The following is an 18,797-nucleotide window of genomic DNA, read 5'->3' on the forward strand; positions in this document are numbered from 1 at the left end:
TCATGTCTCCACAAAACCAAAATCAAAAACAGGAAGAAAAAAGTAGAAAAGACCTAAGAATTTCAAAGGTCTTTTGAGTGTGAAAATAGAGCCTGAAGATGAATTAGATTAGAAGTAGAGGCAAGTGGAGACTCTACTTCTCTTAGCAGTGAAGACTGCGTTCAAGTGATCCCTGATTCCTGCATCAAAGCCATTTGTATCATATGCATCTGCTTGCTCATTCCCAAGGAGGTACCATCATGGAGCATCCCTACTGTGACTGGAAGGGTCCTCTGTCATCTGGGCTGTCTCCCAGTGTAAGTTCATGAGGCTGTCTCTATAAATAGAACTGCTGGAGGGGGCTGGGCAGGGGAACCCAGCTTCACAAATGCCACAGCTCTTCGGGGACATGGAAACCTAGCCAGGTGGGGCTGGGAACACACTTAGCCTGCTCCCTGTGTGTTCTCTGTGGGTGCAGAGTTGCTCTATCTCTGTAGGGAGGGATGTTTGGACAAAGCAAGGAAGGGAAAAAATGAAGAGGAGGAAGATGAGAGAGGCAGGGAAGAGGAAAAGAAGACAAATTTTACAGAAAGGTCATTTTTAAAAATGGCCACAAGTCTTTCATAGCCTGGGAGAACAAAAAGGTCGGGTTGATTCTTGAGCAAGAGCAAACAGACCTAGCAGAAGTGTCGACTATAGCACACGGAAGCAGCAAAGGCTGCCTCTGTGTTGCGGGCAGACTACAATAGGAATTCACCAGAATGTGAACCAGACCAAGAAGAGAAAGCATACAGTGTTGGAGCATACTGCTGAAGAGAAAGCCATGTCAGCTGCTTCTCCCTGCCCCCTCCTGTTGGGCTGGATCCCAACAGCTACTCTCGATCTCCTCTCCTCTTTTTTCCAGCCTGCTCCCTCTTGCACCTGCCTGTGACCTGCAGGAAGGGTGGGTACTTCAGCACAGACCACCATTAAAGCTTAATTACCCATCCTTTAACCTGTGAGCTAATGATTCTTGATACCTGGTAGACCCAGGTTATGCAGAGTGGGCATAAAGTAGAAGTTCAAGAAAGTTAGTTAGCTGCCTTTTCCCTTGGCCATGTTCCTAGTGGACTCAAAGATTTGACTCCCAATGGAGACAGATGTGGAAACATCACTGCCTTGATGTGTTTCCCCGAGAACAAGCCCATGGGTGGAAGACAGTTATGCTCAGCACTAGACAATCAGCACACATCACAGGAATGAAAAGCTTAACTGGAGGCGGAGGCTGGAAATGCAGGAGGGGCCGAATACATGTCAGGGCTGAGAACAGTTGATGGGGTTAAGGAGAAATTGTGTCAGTGGGGATGTAGGGGTGTAGAAGACCCCTTCTCTCTTTTCTTTTCTCTGAGAGTTATTTTGAAAAAAAAAAAAAAAGCCACCTGTTCACATCAATAGGAGGCAAGACACTTGACTTTGGGAAAATAATCTGTGGTCTCTGAAGCAAAGAGCCTGCTCCATGCCCTCAGCACCTTCTTCACTCTGAGTCAATGCTACTTAAATAGTATGTAAGCAGGCTGCCACACAGGGCACTGCCACCTTTTCTTCTATGCCATGAAAGGATGAAACACAAACACACACACACACACACACACACACACACACACACACACACACACACACCAAAAGGAAAACATCAACCAAGACCACAGGGCACTGCCACCTTTTCTTCTATGCCATGAAAATGCTGTGTCCACTCAAGCAGGATGAAACACAAACACACACACACACACACACACACACACACACACACACCAAAAGGAAAACATCAACCAAGACCAAAAGCCTTCAGTCTTGTATTCAAGGGTTTTCCAGACATTGACAGCATCTTGACTTCAACATATTTGGGAGCTTGAAGTTTATTCAAACTTCAGGCATCCCAAGGCTACTGTAAGACTGAAAGGACATGGGTAAGAAAAAAGTGTTCTGATTCTCTGTGTGTCTCTGTGTCTCTGTCTGTCTCTGTCTCTCTGTGTGTGTATGTATGTGTGTGTGTGCGTGTGCGTGTGCATGTGCGTGTGCGTGTGCGTGTGCGTGTGTGTGTGTGTGTGTGTGTGTATGTCAGTGTGCAGTGTGCAAGCATGCATGCACATGCATAGACACTGGGACACATGCTTTGGGCTCAGCGTGTCCTTTTTCAAAGCCCCACCTCATTGATCTCATCTCTTGTGGTGCAGTACTCCAAGCTGCAGGACAGGACCTGTTCGTGTTCTTTGGCATTGAGAATCCAGATCCCACTATCCAATTCAAGGACCTCAAGCTGCCGCTGTAGGTTTCTTTGTAGAAAGATGGGAGCAATTCTGGAAATGACGGATGTGAAAATAACAAAAAGCAGCTGTGAAACGGCCACATGACAACATACCATTTGCCTGCATTAAGATGCACACACATAGCTTTAGAAGAGATATAGGGTCCTAATTTATTTTACCCTAAACATATTTGAATCTAATTATTTTAGAAAGAAGCCAGAAACTCAACATTATGGAATAGACATTTCCATTCTTGAATTTCATCATCATTCCCAACTCCTCAGAGACGCCATTCATGGTAAGGTCTAATTTTTACTTCAAAAAGCATAAAATATGCATTAGAAACATTCTGCCTGGGTGCTGAAATTTTCTCGTCAACTTGAGTTTAACCTCAGGTTCATTATGCAAGTGCTCCAATCGCTAGCTCGCGCAGAGGGGATGCTGGCAGCAAGGCTAGAGAGGGTTAGGGAACAATTTATGTTATTTGTGCAATCTGAGATCCTACTTCCCTTTCACTTTTAAAAATAAATTTACAAATGTAATAAAACCCCTTAGAAAATGTTGACACTGGCAAAAGTGGATTCTATTAAGAGCAACAAATTCTTCTATTCTGCCTTTTAACCTAAAAAAATAGACGCTAGGCTCGCCATATCACATATAGCCTGGTGGGTATCCTATATGAACTTTAAAATGAAACTGGACCTGTGTTTTTTATTAATAATGAAGTCAACATAGCCTTTCCTCCCTCCAAGTATGGATTTGGAGAATATTTAAAGCACTGGAGTCCAGTGCATTAGTTAGGAACTTTGGGCCAGGAAATATATCCTGTTGTCTTGGGCTCCTCTCTTGAACCTGATCAGTGGCATAAAGCAGCTACAACAGCCAGAACCCAGGTCAGAAGCAGAGGGCCTGGGATCCTCACTCTGGGCTGTTATGGATGACTGGCCACTGTCTCTGGACTGCAGCTTCTTCCTCTCTACAATGGGGCTGCTGGTCTGGCAAGACACTAGGACCCAGGAATCCTCTGGATCTGTAATACTGAAGCACCATTGTCTAGTAGAAATGCAGTATGAGCTATGGAATAGTTGAACAACTTCCAATAGTCTCATTGAAAAGCAAAGAAGAAATAAATAAAATTAACCTTCATAGCATAGTTTAGTTAATCACATGTGTTCAAATATTATCATTTGTAATATATATCTAATATAAAAGTATTAAGGTTTTGATCACACATCTTTGAAGTCTAATGTGCATATCACAGCTTGAATTTTTCTTGGTTGGAGCTAAATTTTCATCAGAAACACTTGATCCAGATTTAGATTTCTCTAAACTTACAATTTCTAAGGTAGAATCACATGCCCGAGTAGTTTCTAACCATATTGAGAAATTTTCAACAATGACATTGAACATCAGCTTTTACAGTTTAACTTACTTCAAATTAAAGTAAAAAGTTTAGGTTCTTGGTTGCATTAGATACATTTCAAATGCAGAAACCTACTGACCATTTGAGACCATGGCTCTATTTTAAATTAACATGAGAACAGTATGTATTAAAGAAGGTTTTTATGATCAGATTTTCTCCTTAGATTTTATTTGTTTGTGAACAATAGTAGAAACTTAGAATTAATAAGCACCCCAATGATTTAATGTTTTTTTTTAATTTAACATACTGGGGCTAGAGGATGGCTTAATAATGATGTAGTTGGTTAGTATGTATGAGGTTCTGGGTTCAAGAGCCAACACCATACCCAAAAGCATCAATTCAAATTTAACATATGCTAAACAATCTGCCTGCTTCTTTCATAGTGGAGAGGTGATATACCAAGATGCTTACAGACTGTTGTAAGGAAGAAATGATGTCCACCCCTAGGGAAAGGGCCAGCTGATGGAGATGCTCTACATGTGCCCGCCTTTCCTGAGAATGGCCCAGTTGCATCTGGACTTCCTTAGATCCTCCCAGTTCCATGGTCTGCGCTAGAAGCTCCGGTTCTCTTGATTTGATGAAATGCATCAGCTGGAATTCAGAACATTAGCACTTAACCTGCTTTTTCCAAAGTCTGTTTTCCACAATGCTTTACTCACTTATGAAAGACTCCCAGCCCATCCAGAATCATTAGTCCTATGGATACAGATACACACCGCAGTACTATGAATCCAATAGGATTACTTTGATCAGTTAACATTTTCAGTTCTTTGAAAGAAGGAAATATATATTATGAGCCCATAACCTAACCTCAAATCTTAGCAAGATCTTGGTCTATGATTTAAGTAAACTCAAAAGCTGTTTTAAAAATTAGATTTTCCTATTTATATGTGTGAGTATTTTTGCCCGCACACAGGTCTGTGTACCAAAGGCATACAGTTACTCAGATGCCAGAAGAAGGCACTGGAGTGTTTGACCTGGCATTATAGATGGTTGTGAATCACCAGGAAATAACCAATAAATGGTATTTATTGAGCACTCCATGCTGACAGGCTCTTAAGATGAAAAAAGAAACGGAAAGAAAGAACTTAGTTTTGAGCACCCTGCCTCCCAAGAGCTAATGCTTGAGTTGGGAAAATAAAATCTAGTTTCATTAAAAAATAAAAAAATAGCAGTCAATAACCTCGTCATGCAGGTGCTAAATGTTTGTGGGAATTCAGAATAGAGAATCACTGCAGGGAAGGGACAGGTTGCTGGAAGGTTGCAGGAGGTTTATTCTAACAAAGAGAAGAGGAGGAATTGCCAGGAAACATCAAGTTGACAGTCAAGGCTTAGAAGTAGGAATGTAAGAGCTGTATTCAAAGGACAAGGAAGAGTACAGCCTGGCTGGAGCATGAGGCAGGAGAGAGGTGCAGTGGGAGATAAATTAACCATCGGGGTGGACAATCCTCTTAGACCAAGACAAGCAATTTGGTTTTCATTTATTGCATAATAACAACATTTTAATTTAATCTCATAAAATCCTGCAACCTTCATACAACCAGAGTAAGACTTACTTCCTCCTTGACTTGGTGGAACTGGATTGTCTTGTATAGAATTTCCTCGTAATCCTGGATTCGCTCTCTCTGCCTCTCATGGAGATGAATAAGGTCCTTCAGATGTTCAGACTTCTCCTTCAAAGGGGCTCCCTGATCACTTAACACTTCCCATTCTTTCATGATATGCTGAACCTCGTCATGCAGTTGCTAAAAAGCACGAAAGCAAGGCAAGAGGTGCAGCTTTGAGTTTTTATCTTACAGTGAAGAATCTGATCATCTAAATAATGAGTCATTCTCTCATTTGTTAACAGGTACTTATGAGCCTTCTCAAAATCCAGATTCTGTGCTTAATGATGGAGCTATCGAGACACATTGATCAGTTCTTATCTTCTCAGAACTTTATAAGCCACAGGGCAGGGAGAGCGGGTGTTTCAAAGATAGATGGAAAAATAGAAAGCCATGTGTGTCTATGATATACCAAATGTATTGGGCTCCAGCTAAGTAAACATAGTTTTTCTGGAATTTAATATAGAGTAGGATTGTGTGGTATGATAAGGACACCAAGAAGATAAGTATAAAAATACATCCAGGGAATTACTTGTGCTCTGTGATGAAGGAATGATCAGAATGGACTACCAGCTGAACAGAATACAAGATACACCACTTCAAAGCAGTCAGGCCATAATCCACAAATAGCCACCACAGGGAAAAGGGATAAACTGCTTTTCCCTTTTAGTCAGCACTGCTCAGACATCCCATATAGGAATCCAGACCCCAGAGGAGAGCTTGCAGAAGGCAGATTACTTAGAGAGAATTTTACTGCTATCCTAGGAGCAGATCTCATATCAAAGGAAAAAGTAAAGGAAATGCTGTAGGCTAAGGAGATAATTTTCAGAAGACTGACTTGAATAAGATTGTCAAGTTCATATCAAGTATATGGACCCCAAATAGATGCTGCATAGCATGATGACAGAGCTAAATAATCTTAGCCATGGCTCTCAGTTAAAAACTCATCCATCCATACAAACATGCACCAAAAGATGTGGATGTACACCACACAGGATATGGCAAACTGGGCTAGTAATAATTAATGAGAGTTTGAACAGAAGAGTTTACTGTGGATAGTGATGTTATCTATGTATATATGTGTGTGTATGTATATGTATATAGAGGGTAGTGATTAGATCTCATACATGTTTTGTTTTAACAGAACAACTAGATATTTTCCAAAGGAATCTCCAAACATTTAACTCTGGAATCCCTTAAAGCCAATACATGTTAAGAAGTAACAAATGGATGCATCTTAGTCTTTTAACAAAACACCCAAATCCAATAGTGTGTGTTTGTGAGTCATAACTTAGAAGGTAGAGACAAAAAGATCAAGAGTTCAAGGTCACCCTTGGCTATATAGCAAGTTTGAAGTCAGCCTGGGCCACATAAGACCCTGTCTGAAAAAAATAAATAATGAATGAATGAATAAATAAGTAAATAACCTAGACCACGTAGGGAACTCTGCCAGTTAGCCAGCCTTGGCAGTTGTGTCCAGGAGTGACAGGGATATGGAGTGGAAGATATGGAGTAGAAGATACGGAGGCAAAGGCCTGAGACTGACCCATGGTTTTATCTGCCACATCCAGAAGGCTTCCTAGCAGAGTGAATGGAGCCTACAGAAAAAGAATTATCAGAAAGCAAATGAGGTAGGAGCTGGGTGGGATGCTGGGGTGTAGGAACAGTGACAGCTCAGTGATTTGGGTACCAATGATGATAGAGCTTCTAGGTCAGAGGTTTGTCGATTTTGTTCTAAGATGCCTTAATTTAAAAACACTCCCTAAGAAAATAGTGACTTTATGATAAATGCACTAAAAAATTAATTAGAAATATAAGTTAAATTCATGTAAGATGAAAATATATTCAGGATTCAGTATGAGAACAGTAAGAAAATGTGGTGATGTGTTGTGTACCCTAATGAACTTGCCTGAGGATCAGAGAACAGAGGCAGCCACTAGATTAGATATTATAGAGGTCAGACAGTGGTGGTACACACCCTTAATCCTATCTATCACTGGGGAGGCAGAGACCTGTCTGGATCTCTGTGAGTTCAAGGCCACACTGCAAACAGAGCCAGGCAGTGGTAGCACACACCTTTAATCCCAGTACTGGGAAGTATACACGCCTTTAATTCCCAAAAGTGATGTCTGGGCAGATAAAGGTATAAAAGGCATGAGGAAATAGGAACTCACTCTCTTTTAGGCTGAGGATTTTGTAGAGATAAGAACTCGTGGCTGGCTGTTTTTGCTTCTCTGATCCTCAGGCAAGTTTATTAGGGTACACAATATATCACCACAAGAAAATGTGTTGTTACAAGGGATTTTTAGACCAAAAGGGTACTTTTTGTTAAAGAAAAAGGAAGTGTATAAGACAAACTGGAACTGGGATGTTTGGAGAGATTTTTTTCATTCACCCGAACCCATGCATTCCCATCTTCACCTGAAGCTGAGGCTTCATGGCATTCCATCTTCTTTGCAGATCTGACATAGTCTGGAGGCTCCCTCCAAGGTCCAGTGCAGAGATGGGCAGAAGAACTTCATGAAGAAGTTTTACATTGTGAGTAGTCTGAAACAGGCATTGACAATTATGAATGTGTTTCTGATAATTAGGCACACGGGGTTACTTCAGTGGTGACATGCTGTGCCATTAAGCTTTTCAATTCCTACAAACACTGACCCTCACTAGTGAGGTCACATAAGGTCCTTAATTTCCTGTGACTTTATTTATTTTTATTTACTTATTTATCCATGGTAACATATAACAAAAGGCACAGTTTTCACCATTTCTAAGTGTATAATGAAGTGTCACCAAGACATACGTATACTATGCAACTGTCACACCATCCTCCTACAGACTGCTTTCATCCCCATGAACAGGAGCTCTGAACCTTTTAAACAACTCCCCATTCCCTCTTCCCCTCTTGCATCCCCAGATAGCATCCATCCTGATCTTTGTCTCTGTGAATTTGGCTGCAGGCTTGCAAATAAGCAGAACCACACAATGTCTTTTTGTGTTGGATCATTTCACTTGGCTTTGAGACTCTGTCACATTGCATGTTATCAGAACTGAGTCTTTGAAAGGTAACATTCTACATTCCTTTTTGTTTGTTTGTTTGGGTGCTAGGGTTCAAATCTAGAGCTTTATGTATGCCAGGTAGTCAGCCTACCACCGAGCCACTGACCAGCCCATCTCCTTACCTTTTTAAGCTTCTCTTTGAATGCTTCCCACTTCTGTCTCACAGGCTTGCCTTCTGTGGCTTGGAGGTACCATGCCATTTGAAGATGGCTGAGTTCTTCTCTTCCAGTCGTTTGCTTTTCCATGATGTTCTTCACAATGTGCATTTCATTTTTAACATTTAATATCTCATTCTCTCTTGCCTGTTGAATTAATAATCCATGTAATAGCTTTCTTTCCTATGAGATACATTTTTCTTTTGCATTCAGCTATTTTAGGTGGCAAGTACTTCATCACACCAAAGCAGGATATAATTTAGACAGATACGCCTGAGCTCATGTGCAGAGGCACAGTCATGTGTTTAGACCTATAGTCTCTGCTTGGACATCAGGTGGAGGATCTTTAAAGACCTCAGTAGTATTTTAGTGGTTTTGGGATGGAGGAATCTAATAATAAAATGATACGTTCTGTAATCATGATTTATAAAATTTAATAAGTCGTTAAAGACATTAGACAACTATAGTGGGAATAACTCTATACTATATTTTTATATATAGTATAATTGAAATTAGGGTATCTTTTACACTTTGTTAAGAAGCTATTAAAGTATAAAATATTCTTCAATGTAATATTGGCTGGGAATTGTATTTTATTGATGGCAACTACAGTCATAAGGGTACAGTGGTCTGAGTAAGGTCTGGAAAAGGCAAGCTGTCGTAAGACTTGTTGAGGGTTAGCCAGCAAGATATAAGAAGTGATTCTGTATTTGGTAGAGTTAGTGTTTTGTCCATTCCAGGAGAACAGTAATTTGCCTTTAGTCTACTTGGTAAACAGTGTCCTCATTTTACTTCAGTATAGCACATAGAAAATTGTGTGGTAATGCACTCTAAAAAAGGCATTAAATTATCCAGTTGTTTTACATGCATATTCATTCCTCATGCACTGCCCTCTGAGCTGCTTTTTGGATGCCTGGTAGCAAGAAGGCTAATACTTGACAGAATTCTCAGTCTTCACCACTGTACATTAATAAGTTGGCATGTTCATCTGCCAGAATTCTGGCCAAAGTCAATTAGTCTGATTCAGACAAATTTTCAATGGAAAAAAAATGAATTTTAAGCTTCAAAAATATCAATCACAGAAACACACTCAACTCGACAGAAAAAGGCAGCTTCCATATGTCTATGATCAACCAAGCCCCTCACCATGACACATTAAAAATCTGCACTGAGGAGACTAATGATGTACAGCTAGGAAGAAGAAAATCATCCTCATCAGCAATTTCACCTATCAGAATGTCGATACATCAGAAAGTTAGTTTTTATGTCGACTGAACATTTTATCAATAAAGAACTTATCACTTGACTATTGAAAAGATTAACAATGATGCAGTGAAGATATATAACTCTATCAAGAAGTGGTGGGAAGATATGGGTTATTTCCAGGATCAATTTGTTGGGACTTCATAATAGCTTGCTAATTTGTACAGAGATTCAAGATATGAGTTTGGACCCATTTCTTGTTGCAACCCATTCCACAAGAAGACAACACTATCTGATTTCTCATACAGGAGTGACACTTGACACTTGCTAAGGATTCACCAACCAGGATAAAAGACAGGACTGAAGCTCAAAAGGAAGAGGAAAAACTCCACATCAGAAACACCCCTAGATGCAGGTAACAGAGGTAACAGAGCTGTGACACCCTCTAAACACCCTAGGTTAGTATGGTCCAAGAAAGTGTGAATGTGAAAGAAAAACCTCAACAATTATATCTCATTTTAAAACCACCTGAAATTTCCAGAATTGAAAGGATTTCTAAAATCCAGCAATTAAAGGACTGCACAAAAATACACAATTTGCAAATAACTTAATTCCTTTGTAATATAAATTAAAAATATAAATTAGAGATGAAAGGAGATATACTAAGACAAGCAAATATATAAAAGGTAAAAAAAAAACAGACTGAGTCAATGTTTCAAATGAAAAATAACTTAGTATTTGTATATTAGACCATCTGTATAATATAGGAACATAGGTAAATTGCTTGACAATATCTTTCTGATGTTTAACGAGAGTAGTATCTAATTTATAAGCATTTGATGAATGTTTTGGTCCTACACAGGCTGATCACTAATGTTCTTCAAACAACAAAAGTTGAAAAACAAAGATGATTGTAGGTCAAACCAATGAGGGCATTCAAATCCGATTCTGGCAAGTGATTTCTGTCTCCAGATTCATAGCCCACCTCTCAAGAAAATGGCAAATGTCAGTCATTCTTAAACATCTCTAGAAACAAGGTCTAGACTATTAGAGAAAGGAAAATGGCCTGATTCTCAAATGGGAGCCATTCACTCTACAGTTTGGTAAGTTTCACATTGACTGTAAGAGGGGTTAGATCTTGCTTACAGAGCACTGGAGTATTTGAGAAAAATGCCTCAATCACTAGGACTCAGAGGAGTTTTGCCAAACCATAGCTAAGTGCCATAGAGGGTACAGGAGAGTAAGCCCTTTGGGCACCTTATTTGAGGAAGTTTCCCATTATGAAGGTGTGGGTGTATGTGTGTGTGTGTGTGTGTGTGTGTGTGTGTGTGTGTGTGTGTGCGTGTGCACAGTGTTGATTAGAGTAGGACATATTGAAAGCATTAATTTTTTTTTTTAACTATTAGTAAATAGCTTAGTTCAGGAGCTGGGATGTCAATCTTCCTTTTAGACATTTTTGCTAAAGAAGTAATTACAGCTATAAAAGATTGGCTTGATAAATCTACAGAATGAAACCCAAGAGAAACAGTTAATAGACCCAAATTAGTTTAACAGGATGAATCATAGGCTAAGGCCAAATGGAATTAGGCAAGAAATATACAGGCCTATAATTTTCATGAAAAAGCCGAACAGCTGATAGAGAGAGCCCTGACTAGACTGAATCTAGGATAAGAAGGTCATGTGCACTGGATCACTAGTCTAGTAACAGAACAGCAAGGAGAGGTTATTGCTTAAAGGGTTTGCCCCTCATGTCTCAACTGTAAGAAAAATGCCTGGTTGATTGTAGTTCAGCTTCTGATTTTGTATCATGAATGGGTTTAGCAAGTAGAAAATCTTGGCAAAGCAGATCAGCCTGGAGGAAGAAATTAAACTACATCCTAAATGATAAATTTGTAAATGGGTAGCTGTAGAAGAGACTCATGTTTACATAGCCACTGCTTTCAATGTTGGAAAGAATTTCATATATAGGAGAAATTACCTACACATCATTTTGTGCCTGTGTAGCTACAGAGGCTCAGAACTAGATATGAAGATGGACTTGTTTAACATTTAAACAAAAACACTCTTTTTAACAGCTAGTACTTTTCCAACAATAAAATGAGCTGGTTTCATTGGGAAAATCCATGAGGTTCTGAAGGAGAAGTGAACTAACAATGCTGTGAGAAGTCTGTAGACAACAGTAGACATAAAGGTCCTAGAAGAGTTTGCTTATTTAACTCAGGAAAACCAGGCGTTGGCTGTAACTCTAAATGCCATGGAGCTTTGCTCTCCAAGAATTTGGAGCAGAGGAGGTGTCAAGGGGGAGATAACCGAACCCATGCAATGTGAACACAGAGGGAGGGAATACTGAAAGTGCAGTGATGGAAGCCGGGATGGGGAAGTAGTGAGAACAGAGGGTTGCAAGTAGCTTCAAGCAAATAAAATGAACCTTTAGAAACCTGCTACTTTGTAAGCTAACTAAGAATTATAGTTGAAAAAGGATCTGTTAAAATGAGAAGAAATTCTTTAGAACAAAGATTTATCACCATTATTGTCTTTGGTCTTTGTTGACCTTGCTGTCAACAACTCAAAACTTTGGGCTAGTCTTCTAAGGACACTACATAACAACATTTGAATCAGAAGAGCTGAAATAGCTTTCTTGTGATACAAGGGCTCTGCGACCACAAGGCTTATAAATGTTCAGGCTTCAGAACTAGTCTAGCTTGAGTGAAGTTAAAAAGACTGCCCTCTGCCAACACTGCTGGTTAATGGACAAGTTGAACTTTTGAATGTCTGATTTTGACTTTGAGGATAATATCTAAAAAGGCATTGGCTCACTTAATGTTATTCTCACCATACTTATTAAGTTAAGGAACTCAAGCCCTAAGTCTTGGGTCAAAAAGCTCTTCTTTAAAAACAGCTGCCATCGCCTCTCAGCAGAGTCGGAGTGGTGCTTGACTTCAGCATCTTCTTCCTCTCTCTGAGGGGTTTTGATCTGATAAAATTCCTTTAATCTCTGAAGCTGCTCCTCCACCTAAAAGCAAGGAGGAGGCAGATGAGAGTTAAGAAACCTTTTAAATAAAAATAATACAGATTCCACATGAAGCCTGTATAAAATTGAACTGAAACTACATTTTTCAGTGTTCTTTCAATAACTACTGACTATTTTCCAGTTACTGAAAAACATGAAAAACTGCTTTCATAACTGATAGACAGGACTGATGCTAGGTAGCAAAGTGAGTTGATAAATTTATTGCCAATCAGAAATAATTATTGTACCCCAGATTATTTTTATGTACATTTTACAATTAGAATAATTTATAACAGAGATCAGGTGGCTGCTCTGTTTAAAACTGAGTTTGCAGAAGCCTTTAATCCCAGCACTCGGGAGGCAGAGCCAGGCGGATCTCTGTGAGTTCGAGGCCAGCCTGGGCTACCAAGTGAGTTCCAGGAAAGGCGCAAATCTACACAGAGAAACCCTGTCTCGAAAAACCAATTAAAAAAAAACTGAGTTTGATGATAAAAAAGCACAAATAAAAATCAAGGAATGCAAATCAGGAAAAAAAGTAATGCAGCAAAAAGACAATTAGTATTCATCATATTATAATATTATGATTCATTTATTTTTAATGTAATGTTTTAATAATATTTTAGAATCTAATACAATCTGCTTTGATCACATTCACCACCAACTTCTCTAATTTTCCCAGATCTGACCCCATCTCCCCTCCCAACTCTTTTCCTCATCATTGTTTTATAAATATAATCTACTGAGTCCAATTAGTGCTACCCATATGTACTCATGGGCATTGGGATGCACTGGAACATGGTCAACCTACCAGCTACCTGCTTAAGGAAAACTGACCCAGGGCTATGGGGATGGCTCAGTGGTTAAGAACAATGGCTGCTCTTCCACAAGACTCAGGTCCAATTCCCAGCACTCATAAGGCGGCTCTCAACCATCTGTGGCTCCAGTTACAGAGGATCTTATGCCCTCTCTGACCTCCATAGATACCCAGCATACAGGAGATACACGGGAATACATGCTAGCACAGGAGCCATGCACATACATGTGCAATCAATACAATACAGTAATCAATAAAAAGAAAACAGACTCCCCCCACCCCAGTAGCCATCACCTATCAATAGCTCCTCAGTTAGAGGTAGGAGCTCCTGAGTCCTCCTCCCCACCCCTCCATGCTAGAGCACTGACTGGCTTGATTCTACAAAGTACCATGAGTTCACCAGTACAGTGGTCCTGTCATGTCCAAAGGACACTGTTCTCCTGCAGGTCTCCCTGACCCCTGTCTCTTACAATCTCTCCTCACCCTTCATGCATTGGGAGGGGGTGGGTGAAGTATATACATATTTGTGACTGAGCACTCCACCATACAATTTATTTTTAATCATGGTGAACCAAAACGAAAGGGTACAAATAAAGACAAACTTTTTTGTGGGAACATTATTATTAAATACCTTCACAAGCTCATCTTATTAAGACATACTACTTTGCCTCCCTAGAACTACATTTTAGCATTTGATAACCAATGTTAGCAGTACTCAATTATTTTAAATTACTGAACAGAGTTAATATACAATCAAATGTGTAACTATAGATTAACAAGTCATGGGGTGATACAGAATTAGTAGAAAGCATTTGGAACTAATTTGTATGCCTTTTGAATAATATTTAATGACAAATAAGACAAGACTGGGGAACTTGTAAGTTACAAAAGCCATGGAAACACAGTATGAAATTTCAGGCAATAGTCACTATACTTGGAAGGTTTTAAGATCTTTCTTAGTTGACATGAATTCAGGACAGCCAGCACTAGCTCAGGGTCAGAGGTGCTTTCCTGATTTCCATATTCTTCTTGCCCTGCTGATGACTGTTTCCTAAGTATATACCATCTTTTCCTTAACTTTCTTTTATTTACCCCTAGTGAACCACACAAAAGGCTGTCATGTCCATGGAGGATTCTAAGATACCCTACTAAGAATCATTTATTTCCTTGGAGAGTAAAGTTAGTTCTGTGAGGAAAAGGCCAATACACAAATTGTAAGAACAAAGATATGTTTGTGCACACACATAGTACATTATAGGGATCAGAAGGGGACAACAGCTCTGCGTGGATTAAGTTCAGAAAAACATCCCAGCAGGTGACATTTGGTCTGCCCCTTTCTTTCTAGGATAAAGAGGGAAGGGAGGAGGTTGCAGGTGGAAGGAAGGAACTGGTGTAAAAGCCTGTGAGGGGAAGCATGGGGCTGCATCAGGGGAAATGCATGCTGTCAGTGTGCATGGAATGCATACAGTTCCGCTGACTGGCGAGGAGTCCAGGCAGATGCTTGTGCTGGGATAAGGCTGGGCAGGAAGTTTCACCTTGCTACTGTTTCACTGTAGCCAACAGGATCTTGACACATTCTCAGTTTGATGCAGCCAATAGCAGTCAAGTGATGAAGGCTTGGACTAGGCAAACACCAGAGCAAGTTGGGAGAAAGAGGTATGCGGAAATCTCTGAGGTCTTCTCAGTAGACATAAGGAAGTGTGGCCTTTGAAACAGGAATGGCAAGGGTGATGGAAGCTGTGATGTTTATTAGCTGCCTGACCAGGTACGCCTAACTTCTCCAAGCCTCAGTTTGCTTCACTGGTAAAATGATGATAATACTGGGTAACTAAGACACAGAAACAAGGACCACAACGAAATCAGGAATTAAAGCATGGGGCCTGACACAAAGTAAGTGCTCATTGAGAAATGGATTAGGACCGACTGAAACATTTACTAAGGCTCTTTATAAAGAGTTGGGACAATACTGAAACTGGCATGCTTCAATGGTTGTACAGTTCAATAAATACACTAAACATCACTGTATTGAAACAGAGTCGATTTTATGTTGAAATATACCTCAATAATTTTCACAAACACTAAAGGAAACGAAAGTAGGCAGTTGAGTTAAACTCGAGCAGAATGAGGACTGAAAATACCGCATTTCAGTTTCTCATAGTAGGTGTCTCATAAAAGATTTTCCAAGAAGAGCTGACACATGGCAGAGCTGACAGGGGAGTGAAGTGAATCGCAGTGGGGTGAAGTCTATGGAGGATGAGCAGGTAGAGGAATGCCATCTTCCCATTCTAAGAATTTACACTGAAGAGAAGGGAAAAGCTAGAGGGGCAGATTTGGTGAGAACAAGACTGTAAGTGTAGACCAAGCATGGAAAGAAGCATGAGAAAGGCAGGTTTGAGAGCTAGATTTCAAAGAAGATAGGCTGCCAAGGGAGAGACTGTTACTGATCAGGGCGAGGCAGGGCTGTATCACTACTGGAGCCCTGGGAATGGGTGAATACGTCAATATGTCCTCCTCCAAAATAAGGAAGTCCCAAGAGTGAGCCTCAACCGTCTCGTTTCCCATAGTGTTTGAATTCCAAAGACATCAGCTGGGACTTGAGGATAGAGACTGAGACTCCCTAAGCAATATAAGCAAACTAGGGAGCATATGGGGTGCCCAGCAGAGAAAGCAACCCATAAATTGGTAACCACACCAGTCCGCAGAATTGTCTGCTTTTCTGGAGGACTGCCTGGAAGCTTGCACAAAGAAACTGAGAAGAGTGTTGGACTGACCAAGTGTTAGGAGTTGGCAGCATTCAAATAGGGGAGAGAGGAGGAAGTTGGTTTCGAGAGAAGAATGGGAATGAGTAGCCAAGAGCTGATTAATGATTAAAAAAAAAAAAAAAAAAAAGGCTCTGGCCAGCAGTATAGGTAAGCGACAGATGCGAGCAGTGCCAGGATTAGCATGGAAAGCTCTATCAGACAGGAAAGGAGATTGAAAGTGGGAAAGCTGAAGGACACGTGGGGTTTTTAGGACATGTTGTTATAGAGCAGAGGTTCCATCTCTACAGAGGATCTCAGACCCAAATGCCAGAATGGGACAAAGGAGGAGATACTTAACAGGATGCTAAGGAGGTGCAGTTTGGGCCACGATGATGCAGAGAACGAGCATTGCTTTGTGGCTGCTCTAACACCAAGGCTTCAGATTGGGTTAGGATGGTGTACTGTCAGGACAGTGGGAGGAAGAGAAGATGAGGTCATTGGGAAGGCAGAAGTGAGAAAACAGAGGCCAACTGTGCTACCTAACTTTAGACAACTATACTCCTAAATAGACCATGCTCCCATTAACACAGTGCCTGGAACCCTTCACAGAAGAGTTATCAGCATTCACACAAGGTTCCCTGGAGCCAGAATTAAGCGAGGAGCAACTCTAGACTTTCCTATGACTGATGCCACCCTCAAGAGACTTTCCAATGAGAGGTGTAATCTTAGTGTACTCAAAGGAATATCAGAGATTACTATAAGCATGTCAAAACAAAGCTCCAGAAGCTTGGTGGCAACATTAAAGGAATCCAGGCATCAAACAAGATAGGTTCAAGAATGAATCAATTTCCTGTATCTTCCTGTTCTGTTTATTTTAGATGAACCATAGCTTGGTGCTGAAGAGACGGCTCAGCAGTCAAGAGCATATTACATGTTACAGAGGATCTAAGTTTGGTGTCTATCACCTACATCAAGTAGTTCACAATCTCCTGTAACTCTAGATTCAGGGAATCTGATAGCTTTGTCTTGCCTCTGTGGGCACTGCACTCACAACCACACAAATCCCACACTCATATATACACACAATTAATAATAATAATAAAATACTTCTTAAGAAAACAACCACATTACTCCACTACTCAGTATTCAAAGGGATCTATGATCTAAATGATGAGTATTTTCATAATAATTTTAAACTTTATTTTAGATATTATAAGTATCTACAAAGATGTTCAAAACATGTTATAACACATTATTTATACATATCTAGTTATATCATTCTTGGTAAAATTACTTACTCTTTGGCGTTTTGCATAGTGCCTTGAAGAATAAAGGATATATAAGTAAATACAGGCATTGGCAGAGACACAAACTCTCCCCTTGGGTGGAATTTCTATACCCACAGAAAGCAGAAAGATGGACAGAGGGCATCTTGCTGGAGCAGGTCAGCATTACACCATACCTCTTCTGATGACTTTTGAAATGCCACATAAGTTTGCAGGACTTGTGACCTGTAGCTGATCCTTCGACCAAGTGTGTTTAATTCTTCTTCTAGCCATTTCATTGTAAAAGAAAGCAATGTCACTTCGTTGAGTTCAAGTTCATTTTTCTCTGTCATGATTTTTGCGGCTGCTTCTAATATGTGTGCTACCTCCTATGAAATCAAAGCACACAGGGTCAGGAGCTGACAGGGGAATCGGGAACACTCACATTCCATTACCCTTCAGCACATCCATCTATTACGGTTATTAATTGAACTTGTACTGAGAATTTCCTCAATCAAAGAAAGGTATAACTTGCAGAATTCCAAATAGGAAGGAAAAAAAGGGCACTTGGAACTGCAAACCACCTCCAATCCTTTTTTGACTCTATCAAAAGCTGAAGGCCTCTAGTGCTTAAGGAGGAGGCATATTGCTCTGGGGCTTAGAGAATCAAGACCGAGTAGCCAGTTTACAGTTCCTGAGCTGTGTTGTGCTGGGACTCTAGGTTACACAGCCCCTGGAGAAGCTCCTGAACTCTTCTAGCAGGCCTGCCTGGCTTACAGTGTTAGAACTCTCAGCTCCAGCCTCTAGCCCTGCCCTGCCTCTGGGGTTCTCAGGAGTTTCCAATTTTCTTAGCCACCCTAAGATTCTGCCACGTGTGTTGCTGTGGAACTTGTAGCTGGTTTATTACAACTTGGGCTCAGACATCAGGCCCTCAGCTCCTCAATTCTACCACTTCTGTGCTGCTGCTGCTGCTGCTGCCACCAATGCTAGAAGCCCCGGTGGTCTTACCTGCTCATTGGACAATTAGCCAAGCCTGTTCTATCCATGATAGAGACCACAAGTAAACTAAGATCACTCAGGAGAGGAGTTTCTGATGGCCTACTGTTGCAGCACAGGGTATGGGGGGAGGTGGATATCATGAAGGAGAGAAACCCAGACTGAGCTCACAATGGCATCGAGCAGCCTGCTGGCACAGAAAGAAAGAGGCATGGCATGTTAGTGCTTGGACTTTGACTCCACCAGTGACAGCCTGGATATGTGT

The 18,797-nt window shown here is 40.6% G+C and overlaps 1 protein-coding gene across 1 annotated transcript in view; it reads right to left on the minus strand.

Moving 5' to 3' along the window:
- Ccdc141 (coiled-coil domain containing 141) overlaps positions 1–18,797 on the minus strand; it is a 160,211-nt gene that overhangs the window by 27,661 nt on the left and 113,753 nt on the right. Inside the window, 8 exon segments of the mRNA XM_036185814.1 lie at positions 2,165–2,290; positions 2,292–2,315; positions 4,099–4,278; positions 5,244–5,432; positions 7,713–7,838; positions 8,471–8,650; positions 12,540–12,719; positions 17,734–17,925. Coding sequence (XP_036041707.1) covers positions 2,165–2,290; positions 2,292–2,315; positions 4,099–4,278; positions 5,244–5,432; positions 7,713–7,838; positions 8,471–8,650; positions 12,540–12,719; positions 17,734–17,925 — 1,197 coding nt within the window.

The sequence above is a fragment of the Onychomys torridus genome, chromosome 4 (genome assembly GCF_903995425.1).
Source record: "Onychomys torridus chromosome 4, mOncTor1.1, whole genome shotgun sequence".
Classification (NCBI taxonomy): Eukaryota; Metazoa; Chordata; class Mammalia; order Rodentia; family Cricetidae; genus Onychomys; species Onychomys torridus.